The sequence below is a fragment of the Triturus cristatus genome, chromosome 3_1 (genome assembly GCF_964204655.1).
Source record: "Triturus cristatus chromosome 3_1, aTriCri1.1, whole genome shotgun sequence".
Classification (NCBI taxonomy): Eukaryota; Metazoa; Chordata; class Amphibia; order Caudata; family Salamandridae; genus Triturus; species Triturus cristatus.
The window spans coordinates 918,956,449-918,974,689 of NC_140583.1; the positions used below are offsets into that span (position 1 = coordinate 918,956,449).

An 18,241-nucleotide genomic window follows, 5' to 3' on the forward strand; every position below is an offset into this window, starting at 1 on the left:
AGTCGACCATAGCGTAGAATGTATTCCGCTACCTAGGAATATACATAACACTGAATGCTGAGTGTTTTTTATGAGCGGAATCTAAGCCCGCTGCTCGAATGATTAAAAGGTGACATGAGGCACTAGCAAGCACTGCCGCTTTCCCTGTTGGGTAGAGAGGTTCTATTTAAAATGATGTTGCTGCAGTGCTTCTTATACGTACTACAAACCGCTCACTACGAAGTCCCTATGGCATATTTTAAAACATTCGAAGTGCAAGTCCGGCTGTTACAATAAAATGGAGGCCCAGCACAGAGTGCCCTGCCCAAACTAACGAGAGTCTGGTATGATGGAAGAATTGCGTTTCTGGATATTCAGAAGTTTTTAAGCGACACAATTAATTATGGTTAAAGACTGGGGCGATCTGCTGCAGACCAAACCAGCACTCCGAATTAATAGACATGTTCTGGGTGATAGGGGATGTATGGTGGCAGGAAATTAGCCAACCTACCTAACCCCACCAGAGCAGTGGTCAAAATCTGAAAAGAGGTGACTGCACATCTGGGGTGGAAAAACCTAATTACACCAGAGATGTTAGAGACCTTGAAGAGGCTGACTGGCTTTGCCAAGTGGGATTTAATTAGTATCTCCACAGTAGGAAACGTGTTGGTTTGTGGTAACTCCCTTTGCGAGACAGTACCAGCTGGCGGTCTTCGAGTCCTACCGCTACCTGAAACTCAGGCATGCGTTGCGGGCTGTGTTACCGAAGGGCACAGAGCTAGCGTGTTCCTCCCTCTGGAGGAGAGACTATTGGTGTACACGATGACCAAGAAAGCCACAGTCGCTGACGTATAAAAAGATTGTAAACCACACCCCTGATACCTTATAACAACTGAGGGAACGGTGGAAGAGGTATTTGGGTGACCTTGAAGATTGGGAGCGGGAGGAGCCCCTTGGTGTCCTTAGAGAGGTGCCCATAAAGTTGAGCTTCATGCTTGTACAAGTGCAGATCTTCCCCAGCTCCTCCTACTACTACTGAACGACCATGTTTAAGGTGGGCAGGGTTGCCACAGATCTGTTCTTGCGATGTTGCGGGCAGACTGGATCATTCCTACATATCCCTTGGGACTGCCCTGTAGTACAACACGTCTGGTCCAGAATTGTGGACTGTCTGGGGCAGGTGGGGGGAGGGGGACTGGCTATCTCTGCAAAACAATGTGTCCTTAATATATGGGGGGAGGTGGGTGTAACCAGGGCTCAGCGACTATGTATGTCATTGGGTCTGATGGTGGTGAAAGGAAATGTTATGAAAGCCTGGGGTGCCGGACTGGCCCCTGATTTCTAGACCTGGAAGCGTGACATGGACTGATGAATGTTAGCTGAAAAATTGTTTTTTGTGGCCAGGGGATGCCCCTAAAATGCGGAAAAATTTGGAGCAGGCGGACTCTGAAATTACTTGCAGTGGTACTTTATAACTTTTGTGGATTGAGAGGGAGTTGTGGGATGAGTGAAGGTGCGGTGGCTGGGTCTGAGGTCACAGGCTATTCATGAATGTAATATGGTATATAAGACAGTGCAAGTTGTAACTGATGTTGGTTTCATTTTGAAAATTCTAATAAACAGATATGGGAAAAGAAATTCAACCCTAAAGGGTGTCGTGCAAGCCCAAAAAGCCTGGCATCTAATATATAAAACGTGGCCAGCTATTTAACAAAAGGCGCCTCACCATAACTGAATGCCTAAAGCTATTTTCACTGTTTAAGTTCAGCTGCATTTTCCATAAGACGGATCAAGGAGTGAGTGAAATATTTTTTTACAACTTTACTTTGCAAAATGTGAGAAAAGTGTTTTAATGTTATTTTCACCATAGTTTTAAATATCTGATTGAACAGTTAAATCATATTTTTGATAACTATACAGGAAAAGTACCTTTATAAGACCGTACTGAGGTGTACCCGAGACAGAAGTGGCTTATTATCAGCTCTGCCACTCATCAGACCTACAGACCTGGAATACACACACATGCCATGCCATAGAGACTAAAAAACTCTTGCGCAGAAGACAACAGCATGCCTCAGAGTCCAGGAAGAGCAGGGCAATGTTACTATTGGCCAATTAGCAGGGATTAGTCATCACTGAAGGGTGCAAGACAGGTGGCATAAGAAAGGGCAGCCTTAACCATCCTTCTTTTGACTTACTGATCTCAAATGGGCTGAGAGAATCCGCTCACATTCATTCTCAGAGCCCTCCTAGACTATTTAGCTTCATACCCAGTAGGAGGGAGAACCAGGTCTGATCCTGTTAGGTGTGAGGACAGCTCATCAAAATAAGGAAGTTGCCAGGGACCTGAAAAGAGGCCTGACTGGTAGCATCTTGAAACAGGGGCTCTGGGATAATTTTACACTAAGGTGAAGAAGACGTGCTATGAAAGGTGGCGGTCATAGTGCAAGAAAGTAGTCAGGACCTGGTTGGAGAGAGAGATGGTGCCTAGAAGCATGACCTGAGCAAAGTTGGAAGTGAGCTGACCTTGCAGCATTTGGCAGTGGCCACTTAGACAACTTGAGAATTCTAAAAGTCAACACAGACCCCAGAAGTGAATAACTGTTTGCCTAGACTCTGCAGTGTTTTGGTATGTGAAATGGGAGATTGTGCAATTTTTAACAATGATCATTTAATTCTACAGCTATGGACAGTTTGAGAAATATTAATAGGCGTGGCTGGTTGGGCTGTCGGCGAATGAAGGGCATCAGGCATGCTGTGCTTGTGGTACCTTATCACTGAAACTGTTGTTGACTAAGAAGTCCAAACATAGATTAAGGCTAAACCATTGTAGTTCTGAAAATTCCTGAATGTAGTTTTGAACTTTAACTAAGCAAATGTTTGTTGTGGGAGGTTGCGTGGTGCACAGAAGTAGATGAATTGTGCACTGTGGATCGTACTTAATAAGGTTGTAGAGGTGCTCTGTATTGTTTGCGGTATGTTCTTTTGAAAACAATCCGTATTGAAAAAGATTAAACCAAGTGTTATTTGTCATGTTACAGGTCGCTCTTCGAAATGTTGTTAAGATGGTGACACTTATTCAAACGCTAGCCGACCACAGTGATGATGTCAACTGCTGTGCCTTTTCCTCCTCTTACCTGGCAACATGTTCCATGGACAAAACCATCCGTGTGTACGAGATGAGTGACTTTGTAGAGCTTTCTTATTCTCCACTGAAAGGTCACACATATGCTGTTCATTGCTGTTGCTTCTCTCCACTTGGTGATATTTTAGCTTCGTGTTCAACTGATGGTACTATTATGTTATGGGATACTCAAAATGGACACATACTGGCAGTACTTGAACATCCCAGCAGTAGCCCAGTTCGAGTCTGCAGATTTTCCCCTCAATCAACATATTTGGTTTCTGGTGGAGCTGATGGCACTGTGGTTCTATGGAACGTTCAGTCATTAAAGTTTCACAGGTGAGCATTCCTGTAGATGGAGTCCATGTTCATTTTATATTTAGGTAAGTTGCTTCTATGTTACGTAATGGAATGGCCATGCAGATTTACCATAAAATATAATACAGATCATGAATCACCATAGTACATCAATTGTTCCCCAAAACATTCACAATATCCTGCAGTACTAAAGTTATTAGATCACTGTCCTCTGGTGGTACTAGCAGAGCTTGCAACAGCTACAGTATCTGGGACAGAGTTTCATCTAAGTTAGCCCAGCTTCACTCTTGTGTTGCCACGAAAGAGATTCAACATTTTTAAGTTATTTGCTGGAACATGAGAATGATACTTTACCAAATGTACAATGGCCGGCAGAAATTGTACAAAGGCAGTTTGTCACATATTAAACGTTTGTGCAGGAAAGGATTAAAGCAATACCTTACTCTTTACTGAAGAACTTGGTCAGAAATGGGGACTCCGGCTGGAGAATTTCTTAAGGCATTGCCAACAAACATGGGGATGTAAAAGTAAGCTTTATTGTTCGATTAGTTGAAATCATTATAATATATGTGAAATGCATTACATAAATACATTAAAGTGATAAGACTTCCCTGTCGGATAAATGAGGGAAGATGTTCAATGTCCAGGACTTTGGCTAAAAAGTTAGAGTCCTTCTTTGTGCAAAGAGCAGCTTAACAAACATATCAAATGAATTCATATTATTCAATTTGAGGCCACAGGCTAGTCTGCTTCTGCAGAGAAAAACTTGTGCAGGGATTGTTTAGGTTAGCGGTTCGAATGATTGCCTTGCTGTGGATGCTATCAGTACAGCCATGCAATTGATTTGTGTGGCCCAAGTGGGAAAAGTGCATTGTGCTAGAAGAAGGACTTGCGCAAATGGTTATTTAAGCATGGCAAGTAAGCTGTGGTAGCTTTTGTCTGGTATTATGGTTGGTATAGGTGGGATGGTACATGACCCCCATCCCTAAGGGGGGCAAATGTTCAAGGCCGAATAAACTGTTCAGGCCGATGGGGTGCTTTCTTTAGAGCCTGGTCAACTCCCTGGAGATATTTTACTGTTCGGGAGGTTGCTCTTAGGGATTAGGGGGGTGGGGGAGGGCAGGGATCTCTGGAGTTTAGGCATGCTATTATAGCTTGTCTGCAGAGGTGCACCTCTGCCTGATTCCAGAAGGGTCGAAGCCATTGATGGTGCAGATTTAAGGTGGCCCTGCAGGGGCAGATGGTGTGGATTGCGTCCTCTATTGGTTGACTACACATCCTGCATGAGCCATCCTTCTGCCTTTAACCATAGCGCAGCATGCGCGTTAGTAGGGAGGATGCCTAGGCGTTGTTTTAAGAAATAGCCCTTGGTCCTGGTACTGAAGGCCTCGCTCAGTTATTGCTGTGAGGGAGGAGTAAGTGTTTAACACCACCATCCATGTGTGGGAATAGTTCCCGAGAACTGCCCTGTCCTCCAGAGATGAAATTAGTTTTGATGTTTTGTTAGTGGGTCTTTGGGACGTTTCTAGGATAATTGCTATGGATTATAATTATGCTAGCCCAATCAGGTCGATTGATTTTTTTTTTTTTTAAAGATATTGTTTGGCAGCTGAATGGGGTTTGTTTAGTTTCAGACAAACATTGTGGTTTATGGTGTTCCTTTCGGCAGACTGAAGCCTGTAGCACATCATGGTAAATGCAGCATGTCTTGCTGTTGACTGCTTGGCTAGAACAAATTCTAGCCAGATTTGGCCGGGGCTTAAAGTGTCTTTTATTGTCCAATGTAAGTTTGAGGTATTTATATTAGTTGACTTAATGGAGTCAAGATACCAGTTGTTCTTCCAGAACTGTTCATGATTTTTGTTTTCTTGGTGTTGACTGTCAGGCTATTGTTTGTTGAAAAGTCATGGGTAACGTTCAGAAGAAGCTACATCCTGACCTTAGTAAGGCTAATCAGCACCAATTTTTCGGCATAGAGGAGATTTGAAAGGGCATGGTAGTTAACTGAAGTCAGAGATGAAGATGGGTCCGCCCGCCAGAAATAGGTTAAAAAAGTGGGGGCTAGGACACAACCTTGCTTAAGCCCACAGGATGTTGAAAAGGCCATGGAGAGGTTTGCTCCACTACCCAGCTTTACTTTTACCCAAGTTATTATATGTAGGTTTTAAATCAATCTTAGGAGCGCATGTGGTTTAGACCAGTTTCTTTATTTGCTCCAAAGCCAGTTCCGGTTAACACAGTCGAAGGCAGCTTTGTAGTCTATGTAGCATAGGTAGACCTGGTAATTTGGCTGGTTTTGAGGAGGCTAGCAGTAGGGTTGACATGGGGATGTCAAAATAATCACAGGGGAATGGTAGAAAAGCAGTAATTCTATTCCGCAAACCTGATGTTCTCAATATAACGTATGCTAATATGTGTCCTAAATACTCCATATGGGCCTCTGATGCTGCAGATGTTTACCACATGGTGTGGGCCTTCCCAGTTATAGGAGCTTTTTGGAGGCGGCAAGCAAGGCATTAGCATCTATTACTGGCAGATCTAACATATACAAAACTAATCTGCCTTCTTGGTATTATGTCAAGACCTCAAAAAATGCAAATAGAGTACGTTTATTTATTTGCCAGTACTTGTAACCTAATGCAGTGTCGCTGTGAATTGGAAATTTGTCATGAGTTGGAAAAGAGAAGTAACACAATGGGCAGGGGCTAAATTCGATATACTCCAATCAAAAGCAACAACAATGGGTAGGCTTGATATTGAGGTTTATTTTTGCTTGATCTTTTGAATGTAAAGCAGCTTGGTTTACCAGATAATAACTTCTTGAATGACCAAATGAAAGGAGAACCACACAAGGAATATATAAAATATATGTATTTATTACTAAACACTCTCTATGAGATTAGAGAACAAAGCACACAATATTAAATCACTAGAACAACAGTAAATAGCACAATACACAATTTGCTCCAGGGGGAGACCAAACCATATTCTAAGAAAGTGGTATAATAACCACGACTTGACTAGACACCATGCCTAGAGCACGTAGAATCACTGGGACCCCAAGGAACAACACAAGGTAGTGACACACGGGACCCACGGAGGACGGGTGCAGTGTGAGAACACAGACGCGAGTTCCGTACAACTCTATGGGAAAGTCGCAGTTGGAATTTTAAAGATTAAGGACACTTCGGAGAGGACGTCAAGCAAACCCAGTTAAACATAGAAGGTTCTAAGGACAGCACCCTTGAGAGTACCGAGATACCCGTGTTACCTATCCCAGAGGAGCCGGGTGCATAGGGGTCAAGTGATGTCGGAAACCTTTGTCGTTTTCAATGGCGTGATGCGAAAAAGTGCTGCTGCCGGGAAGATGAAGTGTCCGGTGTGATCCAAGCCTGGATCGGAGCTGAGAAGAACCTGAAAGCAGAGGGGACAGAGTCTGGGTCACTTCACAGTGACCAGGGGCCCGATAGACGAATGCCCACCGATGTCGGGTGTTTCAGGTGAGAAGAGGTGAAGCTTAACTCTGCATCCACGGGGACCAGGAGACGTCGACAACGGCCAAATTCCGGAGAGGAGCTGTCCCACGAAGGATGTCGAGTGCTGGGGGGGGGATCAGTGCCGGATTGAACACCAAAAAGCCTTGGCAACTGCAAACCACGCGGTCAGAGGAAAGATGCTTCGGTGAGGACCAGCAAGGTCCTGGGGACTCTCCAAGCTATGGAGAGTCAGGGCACATCTGGAGCAACCAGGAAAGCCCGCTGAAAGTCAAAGTTACCCTCACAGGGACCCACAGGTCAACGGACCAGGGCTCGCGAAAAGGACCTCGAGCTGAATCACTAAATACCAGCCCACGGAACACTCATGGAGTGTAGGCCGGAAATCTTTGGTGCAATTACTGCTCGGGGTCAGGACTACAAGTAGCCCAAAGCACAGCCTCAGGGGTCGCCAAAAAGCATATGCTGCTGCAAATGTACACGGTGCACAGGGGTTCGGGTTGCACGGTCCCCACGAGGGATACGGGCCTCAGAATAGCTGAGGGCGCAGATCAACCTCCGAGAACCCACCTCCTGTGTTGCAGAAATTTTCCGAGTCCTCAGGAGCTCGGGAGATGCAAAACGGTCAGATGCGTTTAGGTGCCTGCCTTGCAGGGGAGTAACTCCTTTACTCCAAGGGAGATTCTTCAGTCATCCAACGTCGTGCAGATCGTCAAAGTAGTTGGTTTCTGTAGCAGAGTTTAGTCCAGGTAAAGTCTAAAGTCCTGTAATCAGGCGTTCCTACTTTATACCCAAGGAAGGGTGTGGGACAAACTTTGGGGACCCACCTATGGGAGGGTCAACACAGAGGGGTGACTACACCCATGTCCTTTGTCCAGTTTCACGCCAGAGCAGTTGTCAAGCCTTCCCCTGGTCGAGCGTGGCTCAGCAGCAGGAGGGCAGACTAGTGTCTGTGGCTGGCAGCATCCATTTTGTGAAGCCAGGGTCGAGAAAGCTGGTACCGGGTAGCCCGGTATGTCATATTTCTCTCTCTAGGAGGGTGGAATCATATCTCCCTCACCAGTTACTGGCGGAAAGGTATGATTCCAAGGTGTTTGACACCAAACACGACATGTTTCCATGCAGCCATTTTAAAGTTAGCATTTACCGCGAGGTTATAATGCACTTCAGTATATATGGTCGGCTGCATCACAAACCACCCCGGAGTATAGGTTCTGAAGGCTGCAGAGGGGCTCTGCTCTTGTAGGTGCACCCACTCACATAAAACCCAGCAACCTGCCTTCAGGATTGATAAGGCCTGCCACAGGAGTGACTGATAGGTTTATATGTGCAGTGATATAGGATAGATATAGTTAACCTATATCTAAGTAAGGGGTGCATGCACCACCTTACACAGGCTGCTGTAGTAGACCTGTGGTGTCATTTTGAATGGTCTCTCAGGAGTGGCACAATACATGCTGCTGGCCCTGGGAGGCCTCTGGGGTACCTATGCCCTGGGTACGTAGTATACCATATACTAGGGACTTATAAGGGTACCCCAGAATCCAATCTGAAGTGTACCTAAATTATATGCAATCAATTTAGATGAGAAAGCAGCTAGACTGGGGTCCTGATTAGCAGGATCCCAGTCAGACTAAGTCAAAAACCAGCAAAGCACCAGGAAAACGTGGGGGTACCATGCAGTCAGATTCCATGTGTTGATTTTTAAAACATCCATTAAAGGCATTGTTATCTGTTAGCTAATAGCTTAAGGTCTGGCAAATTCTAGACGTATTGCATTGCAAATGCTTTTTGTACATGCTGTTTGTATATTTAGGTATTGTGAATGTGTTTAAAGAAAGGGGTGTGTTTAATTTTAAAGGTAAATCGCATATGGAGTTTTTATGCAAAGGTTTGGAAAAAAAAGGAATTGTAAAAGCTGTGTAGTGCATCTGCTAAAGTGAAAGCAGGCTGTACTGGTATTTAAAATTGTTTTTTTGCGGGGCTGTTATAGTGATAGTGGTGTGGGGTGCTAATTAAATAATTAAAGTGGCGGTTTGTGTAAGTGTATGTGTAGCGTGGTGCTTAGTAAATGTAAGATTAATTCCACGAAAAATATATTAGTATTTTTTTTAAAAGTGTGAGTTATGATGTTGTGGATGTATGGCTAGTCATTGTGGTATGTTTTAAAGTATTATAAGACGGTGCTAAATAGGGACTAACATGCATATGTATGTAATCTCAAGGAAGCATTTGAAAGTGGTATGACATTTGCTAAATACTAATATGGGCGATCAGTGAGCAGGGTTTGAATAGCATATTGCAATTGAGCATATTTTGTTTACTGAGCACTGTATGCGTGCTGCTGTTAGGTATGCTTTAAAAATACTGTTTTTTGTACCAAGAGCTCCGTTTTGCGAGGTTAAGGTGGTGGTGATAATGGTGGTGGTATTGGTGGGTACTGTTGGAGGTAGTACTGGTATGTGTGGTGGCAGTACTGTGAGAAAGTACCCTCTTTCTTGCATGGTATGCCCCCTCGTTTTGCTGTATTGCTGATGTGCTTTGACTGTGTGCCCTGGGTTCCTGCCTATCAGGTGCCCAGAGCCTGTGTTCCTTCCCTAAAACTGCATTGAATCCTAAACCCAATTGGCGTCTCTGGCCACAGGTCAGCCCCTGGTAAATGATACCACAGGTACCCAGGGCACTGTGACCAGAGAAGGCCCCTAAGGGCTGCAGCACTTATTGCACCACCCTTAGAGGCCCTGTCCCCTGACACTCACACACTGCCTTTGCAGACTGAGTGCCTTGGTGCAGAAGAAAGTGAAGAGTCGACATGGCACACATCCCTGTGTACCATGGCCACAAACCACTGCCCTGGCATACATCAGTCACCCCTCTAGCTGAGTGCCCTATGCCAATGGTGTGGGTACAGGAGCATGAGCCCTTTACCCCTACAGTGCCAAGTCCATTCCTGGGCACTGTAAGTGCAGTGCTGCCATTAAGAGTACATGTTGCTGGGAGTTTGTCATTACAAACTCCACAGCATCATAATTGCTACACTGAAGACTGGGAAGTTTGGTATCAAACTTCTCAGCACATTAAACCCACACAGATGCCAGTGTGGGATTCAATGTAAAATGCACGATAGAGGGCATCTTGGAGATGCCCCCTGAAACTCGACCAACTTCCAGTGACCTGACTGAGTGGCTGCTCAGGCTGCCACCACCAGACATGTTTCTGGACCCCTGGGTCGAGAGCTTGCTGCTCTTGGGATCATGAGACAATGCACATCCTGGGACGAGGTGCCAAGCCTCCTCCCCCAGGATGGGCAGGGTTCACAAAAGAGAAGCTTCAAAGGCATGCCGCCTTTGTGAGCCACTCCAGACCATTTGCTGCTTTTAGCAACTGGTCCCCACTGGTTCTAATCCCCACTTTGGGCGGGAGAACCGGCGGCAAAAACAAGTGAGGGAGAGAGGTGTGCCCACCTCTGCCAACTCCACCCCTAAGGAGGGGGAGGCGAGGTGAAGCACAACCTCGAGTCCCCGCCATCTTGAGGATGGGGGGACCCAGCCAACCAGGGACAGGCTCCTGCCCAACTCCCACTGGAGAGTGGCTGAATAGGGGGTGTACTCACCCCAGGGAAGGGACCCATTGGTCCCTGCCCTTTACCTACCTGTAACACCTCTAAATTTAGTATTTAGGAGCACCCTGAACCTTCCTTTCTCAGATCCAGCAACAACAAGAAAAGAAGATAAGAAGAAGGACGAAGAGCCGTGCAGAGCTAACAAGAGGACGACACCCACTGACTTGGCCCCAGCCCTACAGACCTGTCTCCCCTCGAACCTGCTCCTGCAAAATCCCGCCGTGTCCAGCAGCCAGCAACCTCACAAACCCCGGAGTACCTGCCTGCCTTCCCTTTCCAGACTGTTGCTCCCGTGAACACCGGACGTGTTTAAACTGCAGCTCCTGGTGCCAGCCAGGAACCGCAAATTCAGCCCACTCTGCACCCGCCAAACCCGGCCCGAGCGGAAAAACACCATGAGGAGGTCCCCCTGGCGATCCTGACACTGACCTGCCTCAAGCCTCCTGACAACGCCTGCAGCCTCAACCCAGAGGACTTCCCGCGACCAGAGCGGGTAAGAAAATCCGACATCCCAAGACACCCCTGCATCCGATGCCCCACGGCCTTGTGTGCCTAACCCAGCGGTGCCTAACCAACCCTTAACATCCCTACTTACCCCTTGAAGTGGTGGTTGCTCCTGGAAGATCCTCATCCCCGAGCCTGAAGTGTTTCTTTGTCCCAGAGAATCTCCATTGAAATCAACAGTGCACCCGACTTCAAAACAGCCCTAGCGCCGCTGAGGGTGCCCCTTTGGTGCTAACTTGGTCCCCAAATTAACATGAGCGAAACCCTAAGAGCTTTGTTCCCACAACCCCGTGGCCTGCTTGCCACCAACCGGAGCCCCCCCATCCTCCATAGGATAACATTGGACCTCAACACTCTGTACCCGGCCACCCGAGTGCTGCTGAGGGTGCAACAACAGTGCATCACTGACCCTGGGAGACTCCTGAGTCTAACTTCAGAACCCTAACTCAAAAGACCGATTACTTACCTCGAAACCGATAACCTGTTTTTCCTTATAATATAACATTGACACTTTTTCTCCCAAAAAGTTTCTAAGTGTCGACTTTTGAAAACTATGAATATTCCTTAAAAATCAAACAAATAACCAAAACGTATTTTCTCAACTGTTTTCAGGCAATGTCCCAGTGCTTAATCTAGGTATCCAGCACTGAGTAAGAAAAGTAACGTTAAAGTAACTTACCTGCGAATTGAATTTCCTTCCATAGGATAACATTGGTGATTCTATGTGAAAAAGTTTGTGTCAACTTTTAAAATACAAGAATATTCTTAAAAAATCGTACAACTAACTAAAACGCATTTACTCAACTGTTTTCAGGTAATGCCCCGGTGCTGAATCTAGGATCTAGCACTGTGTTAGTAAAAGTAATCCGAAAAGTAATTTAATTGCATTTTACTGAAAAAGCCTATTGATTCCTATGTACTGAGTCTACTATGTTTGTGCACTGCATTGCAACCCCTGGGAACTCGAATTGGTACAAAGTCCTACTGTATTTTGAAAGTATGCAACAACAGCATCTTGTAGCTGAAAAGTATTTACATGCTTACCTGTACCAGGCTTGCTTGGTTCTAGAAATAAAACAAGAGTGTATTTTTTATACAAAAACAATGGGCCTAGAGTTCAGTTCTTGAGTGTGTGTGAATTCATTTGCTGACTGAGTGGGTACATCAAATGCTAAACACTGTCCTCTGATACTGCCTTACTGCTTGACCAAGCTGCCACTTTAGAGAGTAAGGTTCTATCGAACTTTAACCTCTGCCAAATCTCTGGAGACCCTTGGACTCTATACACACTGTACCTCACTTTGGTGCAGTATATATAGAGCCAGTTTCTTACAGGTACTAGTGGTGGTCTTTGTACTGGTATTGGTGGTGGTACTGGTGGTGCTGGTACTAGTGGTGATACTGGTGGTACTGGTATTGGTGCTACTGGTATTGGTGGTTTGGTGGTACTGATGGTAGATTGTGCTGGTGGTGGTACTGGTGTCAGTAATGGTGGTGGTGCTTGTACTTGTTGTTGTGGTACTAGTGGTGGTAGGTGGTAGTGTTGGTTGTGGTGGTGGTGGTGATTCTGGTGGTTATACTGGTGGTTGCAGTGGTTTTGGTGGTGGTGCTATTGGTGTTTGTGTTAGTGACTGGTTGTTGTTTGATGGTGGTGGTTAGGCAAAAAGAGTTGTTGGCAGTACAATATATTAGAATGTAGTTAATGTTTTTTGAGATGTTAAAGTTACGAGTTGTGTGCATAGTAACAAATCTTAGTACAATTTTGTTTAAAAAGTTTACGGTTTATTAACTATACATGTGTAGCTTGCCTATATAATAGTATTCCAAACAAAGTAGATGATAGTATATCTGTTAAATACAAGTTTGATTGCATTTGTTATAGGTTAAAGTTGCTCAACAATTTCAGTTATGCATCCATCATCAGTACTTGCGTTTAAAAAGTCCATTAGAATAGTATAATTGACGTCCATCGATTGAAAATGTTCCGTGTTTTGTACTTGTGCTGGTATTGTACTTAGTTCCTGTTTTTTTTCTAGTCCATATATAGTTATTGTTATTTTTTCTTGTGGTGGTTCTATTATCTGTGAAGCAGAGAAATGTGATAAGTATTAAATGTAGCAATTTGCTGTTTTTTGGGTAAAGTTTTGTAATTTTTATTAGTTGTACTCACTTGAAGTTGTGTATGGCGAATTGTATTTAATATCTTTTCTCCATTAAACTCAAGTACGGTTAAATGAGTTATTTTAACGTAGTTTCCAAGTTGTATTGGAAAGTCTGTTGCTTCTCTCCATAAAGTAATTTTAACTGAGTCTGAGGTATCATTCAATGTGATGGATTTCAATTTTGTTTCTTGCCCTCCAATTAAGTGTTTTAGTTGTTTCTTCCTGCAATATAACAAAAATTTGTGATTGGTGTGGATTTAATAGCAATTTTTTTTTTTTGTAATACATTTACTTCAATTCATAAATTTTTACTTGCATATTAGTTTATTCATAAAAGTACAAGTTGCAACAACGAATGGCAGGACACTTATTTTTGAGGTATAATAGCATTATGTGTAATTGCACATAACAAAACATGCAGAGATACGTAAAAAAAAGTTGAATTAAAAGCCCTATAAATTATTTGGAGTTTGGACTTGATTAAAATGTAATTAAAAACAATGTGCATGCTTTTATATATAACATAACCACAATATATGAAATTAGATATGTATGCATATAATATATGCATATATATATATATCTGCATATATTATCTACTGGCGGTCGCCAGTAGATAGTTATAGTTAGGACCGTGTTTCCATAGGAAATCTCAAAATTCTATTTTGAAAAACTTTGGCGCCGGTTGACGAATACTCGCGAATTTTTTAAAATAGGTGGGGCGCTCCGCTCCTACCCTGAAAGTCTCGGGGTTATTAGTCAAGCGGGGGCCGAGAAAAAAGGGGGGTCCCAAAACGCATTTTTCCATAGGGACCTTTAGTCCAAGGTACAGCCCGAATGGCTGAACAGAATTACTTGAAATTTGGCAGAGAGGTAGTCCTCAGGTCAGGGATGTGCCTTTTGAATATCTGGAGTCAATCTGTTCAGTAGTTCCTGATAAAATTTCAGTTAAAAGTACATATATATCTATAAGCGCGCACCGTGCGCGCACGGTGACGTGCGCAATTCTGATTGGTTGTTAGATGTCAGTAAACATTCGAATCGGTCGAAATCAGGAAGTTTCGTCCGCCATTTTGTCTCTCGCAGTCTGAGGCAGTGAAAAACAAAGGTGGAGAACGTAAAAAGGGGGCAGGGTGGACAGTTCCTGACCCCCCAGCCTTTGTCAGGGGGTCACTAAAGGACCCCCAAGGGTGAAAAATTATTATTTTTTTACGAAAAAGTGCGGGGTGCACGCACTGTGCGCGCACGGCACGCACAACGCATCGTGGGCGCTCGGTGCGCGCACGGTGAAAAACCTGAAAAAAAAAATATTAATAAATACATAACTTAGCATTTAAAAAAACGTACAAATTCACTTAAAAACCATAGGTTTCACACACGTTATAGTTAGGAATTAGCATTTAAAAAACCTTGCAAATTCACTTAAAAAACCATAGGTTTCACACATGTTATAGTTAGCTGGACATTTCCCTCGTAAAAAACCAATGAAATTCCCCCGTTCTAGTTAGTGCAGGCAACTATAACTCAGGCAACCGCAATCCTCTGCTGATGACATCAGATATTACATCACTGATTACATATGTGTCTTTCCGAAAAATAAATATTTGAAATATATGTATAGCTAAAGATTAATGGAAGAAGACGTGGGTAAATAGGTGTCTAAATACAGTGATGTAATATCTGACGTCATCAGCAGAGGATAGCGGTCGCATGAGTTATAGTTGCCTGCACTAACTATAACGGGGGAATTTCATTGGTTTTTTACGAGGGAAATGTCCAGCTAACTATAACATGTGTGAAACCTATGGTTTTTTAAGTGAATATATATACATATATATACATATATATATATATATATATATATATATATGCATATATAACACATAAATATATATATAAAGCATAAATATATAACGCTCATATATATAACGCATGTGTATATATAACGCATATATATAACACATATAATAGGAAACAGCGTTTAAAACGCTGCTGTTACCACGCAGGTAGTTAACAACGACCGCATTGTTACCACGCGTGGCTTTGCATCGCAAGTCGTTTCTATGGCTTTCGCTAGGTGGTGTGCAACACCAGGGAATGTGTTGGATTTTAAGTCCAAAACATTCCCTGCTGTAATTTAAACTATTCCGAAGTCCAGCTCACCATCTAGCGCAAGTCGTAGAAACGACTTGTTCAGGATGCCGATATATATATATATATATATATATATATATATATATATATATATATATATATATATATATATATATATATATATATATATATATATATAGTGTGTATATATATATATTCACTGAAAAAACCATAGGTTTCACACATGTTATAGTTAGCGGAAATTTTACTGATAAAAAAACCAGTGAAATTCCCCTGTTATAGTTAGTGCAGGCAACTATAACTCACGCGACCGCAATCTTCTGCTGATGCTAATACTGTATTTAGACACTTATTTGCCCATGTCTTCTTCCATACATTTTTAGCTATACATATATTACAAATATTTTTTTTTCATAAAGACACATATGTCATCAGCAGAAGATTGCGGTCGCGTGAGTTATAGTTGCCTGCACTAACTATAACGGGGGAATTTCACTGGTTTTTTATCAGTAAAATTTCCGCTAACTATAACATGTGTGAAACCTATGGTTTTTTCAGTGAATTTGCAAGGTTTTTTAAATGCTAATTTCTAACTATAACGTGTGTGAAACCTATGGTTTTTTCTGTGAATTTGTACGGTTTTTTAAATGCTAAGTTACTTTACGCCATTCGTGGCGTGCGCGCCCACTTAACGCAGTTCGTTCCGTGCGCGCACGGTGCGCTTCGCGCACCGTGCGTGCACAGTAAGCACGCGGTGCTTACTGTGCTTACGGTGCTTATAAGCCATGCACAAATGGTGCGCTTCGGGCACCATTTGCACACGGGGTGGAGAGAGTGTGGATAATTTTTTCTTTGATTATTTTTGTTGAAAATATTGTGGTTTTTTACACCTCTGATAAGCCCTGCACATTTGGTGGCCTGCGGCCACCAAAAGCACAGGAGGTGGGGAGAGTGTGGATAGTGTGTTTTTTTAAAAATATTTTTTACCGTACGGTAAGCGTAATCGGCGAAATTAGCGAAAAAATAAAAATGGCTTTTTTGGCCTTGGGGGGTCTTGGGGGACTCCCTCATCATGGCTATGTGTGTGTGAGCTGTCAAAACAGCTCCTTTACATGTGTATTGGTTTTAATTAAACAACCTAACTCTCAGTGCGAGAGAGAAAATGGCGGCCGCCGCTTCCTGGTTTCGGCCGATTCTAATGTTTACTAAGATCTAAGAGCCAATCAGAATCGCGCTCGCGCACGCCACCGTACGCGTACGGTAAGCTTACGGTAAGCGTACCGTAAGCTGGCTCAGATATATATATTGATTTAAAGGCTATTTTCTCAGAATCTACTGAACAGATTTACACCAAACCTACAAAAGGCACTTCCTTGACCTAGGGACTACCTCTCTGCCAAATTTCTAGTAATTCTGTTCAGCCGTTCGGGCTGTAGCCCTGTCTAAAGGTCCTATGGAAAAATGCATGGGAAAAACGCGTTTTGGGACCCCCCTTTTATCTCAGCCCCCGCTTGACGAATCCCCCCGAGACTTTCAGGGTAGGAGCGGAGCGTAGCGCCCCACCTATTTTGAGAAATTTGCGAGGATTCGTCAACCGGCGCCAAAGTTATTCAAAATAGAATGTTGCGGATTTCCTATGGAAAAGGGGTCCTAACTATAACTACCTACTGGCGACCGCCAGTAGGTAATATATATATATTGCGTGTGTATGTATATATATATATATATATATATATATATATATATATATATATATATATATATATATATATATATATATATATATATATATATATATATATATATATATATATATATATATATATATATATATATATATATATATATATATATATATATAATGCATATTATCTACTGGCGGTCGCCAGTAGATAGTTATAGTTAGGACCGTGTTTCCATAGGAAATCCGCAACATTCCATTCTGAATAACTTTGGCGCCGATTGACGAATCCTCGCAAAATTTTCAATATAGGTGGGGCGCTCCGCTCCTTCCCTGAAAGTCTCGGGGGGATTCGTCAAGCGGGGGCTGAGAAAAAGGGGGGTCCCAAAACGCGTTTTCCCCATGCATTTTTCCATAGGACCTTTAGTCCAAGCTGCAGCCCAAACGGCTGAACAGAATTACTTGAAATTTGGCAGAGAGGTAGTCCTCAGGTCAGGGATGTGCCTTTTGCAGGTCTGGTGTAAATCTGTTCAGTATTTCCTGAGAAAATAGCATTTAAATCAATATATATATCTATAGGCGCGCTCCGAGTGCGTACCGTAAGCTTACCGTACACGCACGCTGCCGTGCGCGAGCGCGATTCTGATTGGTTGTTAGATCTTAGTAAACATTCGAATCGGTCGAAACCAGGAAGTGTCGGCCGCCATTTTGCCTCTCGCAGTCTGAGGGGGTGAAAAACAAAGGTGGATAACGTGAAAAGGGGGCAGGCTGGACAGTTCCTGACCCCCTAGCCTTGGTCAGGGGGTCCCAGAAGGACCCCCAAGGGCAAAAATGTATTTTAATTTTTTTATGAAAAATCGCGGAGTGCGCGTAGCGTACGCGCACGGTAGAAACGGAAAAATTCCGCGAACTACGTACGTAACGTAAAATTCCGCGAACTACGCACCGCGCGCCCACAGCGCGGGCACGGTGCGTGCACGGTGAAAAAACTTAAAAAAAATAAAATAAATAAATACATAAATTAGCATTTAAAAAACCGTACAAATTCACTGAAAAAACCATAGGTTTCACACACGTTATAGTTAGGAATTAGCATTTAAAAAACCTTGCAAATTCACTTAAAAAACCATAGGTTTCAAACATGTTATAGTTAGCTGGGCATTTCACTCGTGAAAAAACAATGAAATTCCCCCGTTATAGTTAGGTCAGATAACTATAACTCGCGCGCCCGCAATCCAGTGC

General features: G+C 43.3%; 1 protein-coding gene across 2 annotated transcripts in view; it reads left to right on the plus strand.

The window, feature by feature from the left end:
* WDSUB1 (WD repeat, sterile alpha motif and U-box domain containing 1) overlaps positions 1 to 18,241 on the plus strand; it is a 445,966-nt gene that overhangs the window by 82,193 nt on the left and 345,532 nt on the right. For both annotated transcript variants that reach the window (XM_085645497.1, XM_085645498.1), the window contains exon 2: positions 3,021 to 3,442. In XM_085645497.1, the coding sequence (XP_085501623.1) occupies positions 3,045 to 3,442 (398 nt within the window). In that variant the 5' untranslated portion in view covers positions 3,021 to 3,044. The remainder of the gene's footprint in view (positions 1 to 3,020; positions 3,443 to 18,241) is intronic.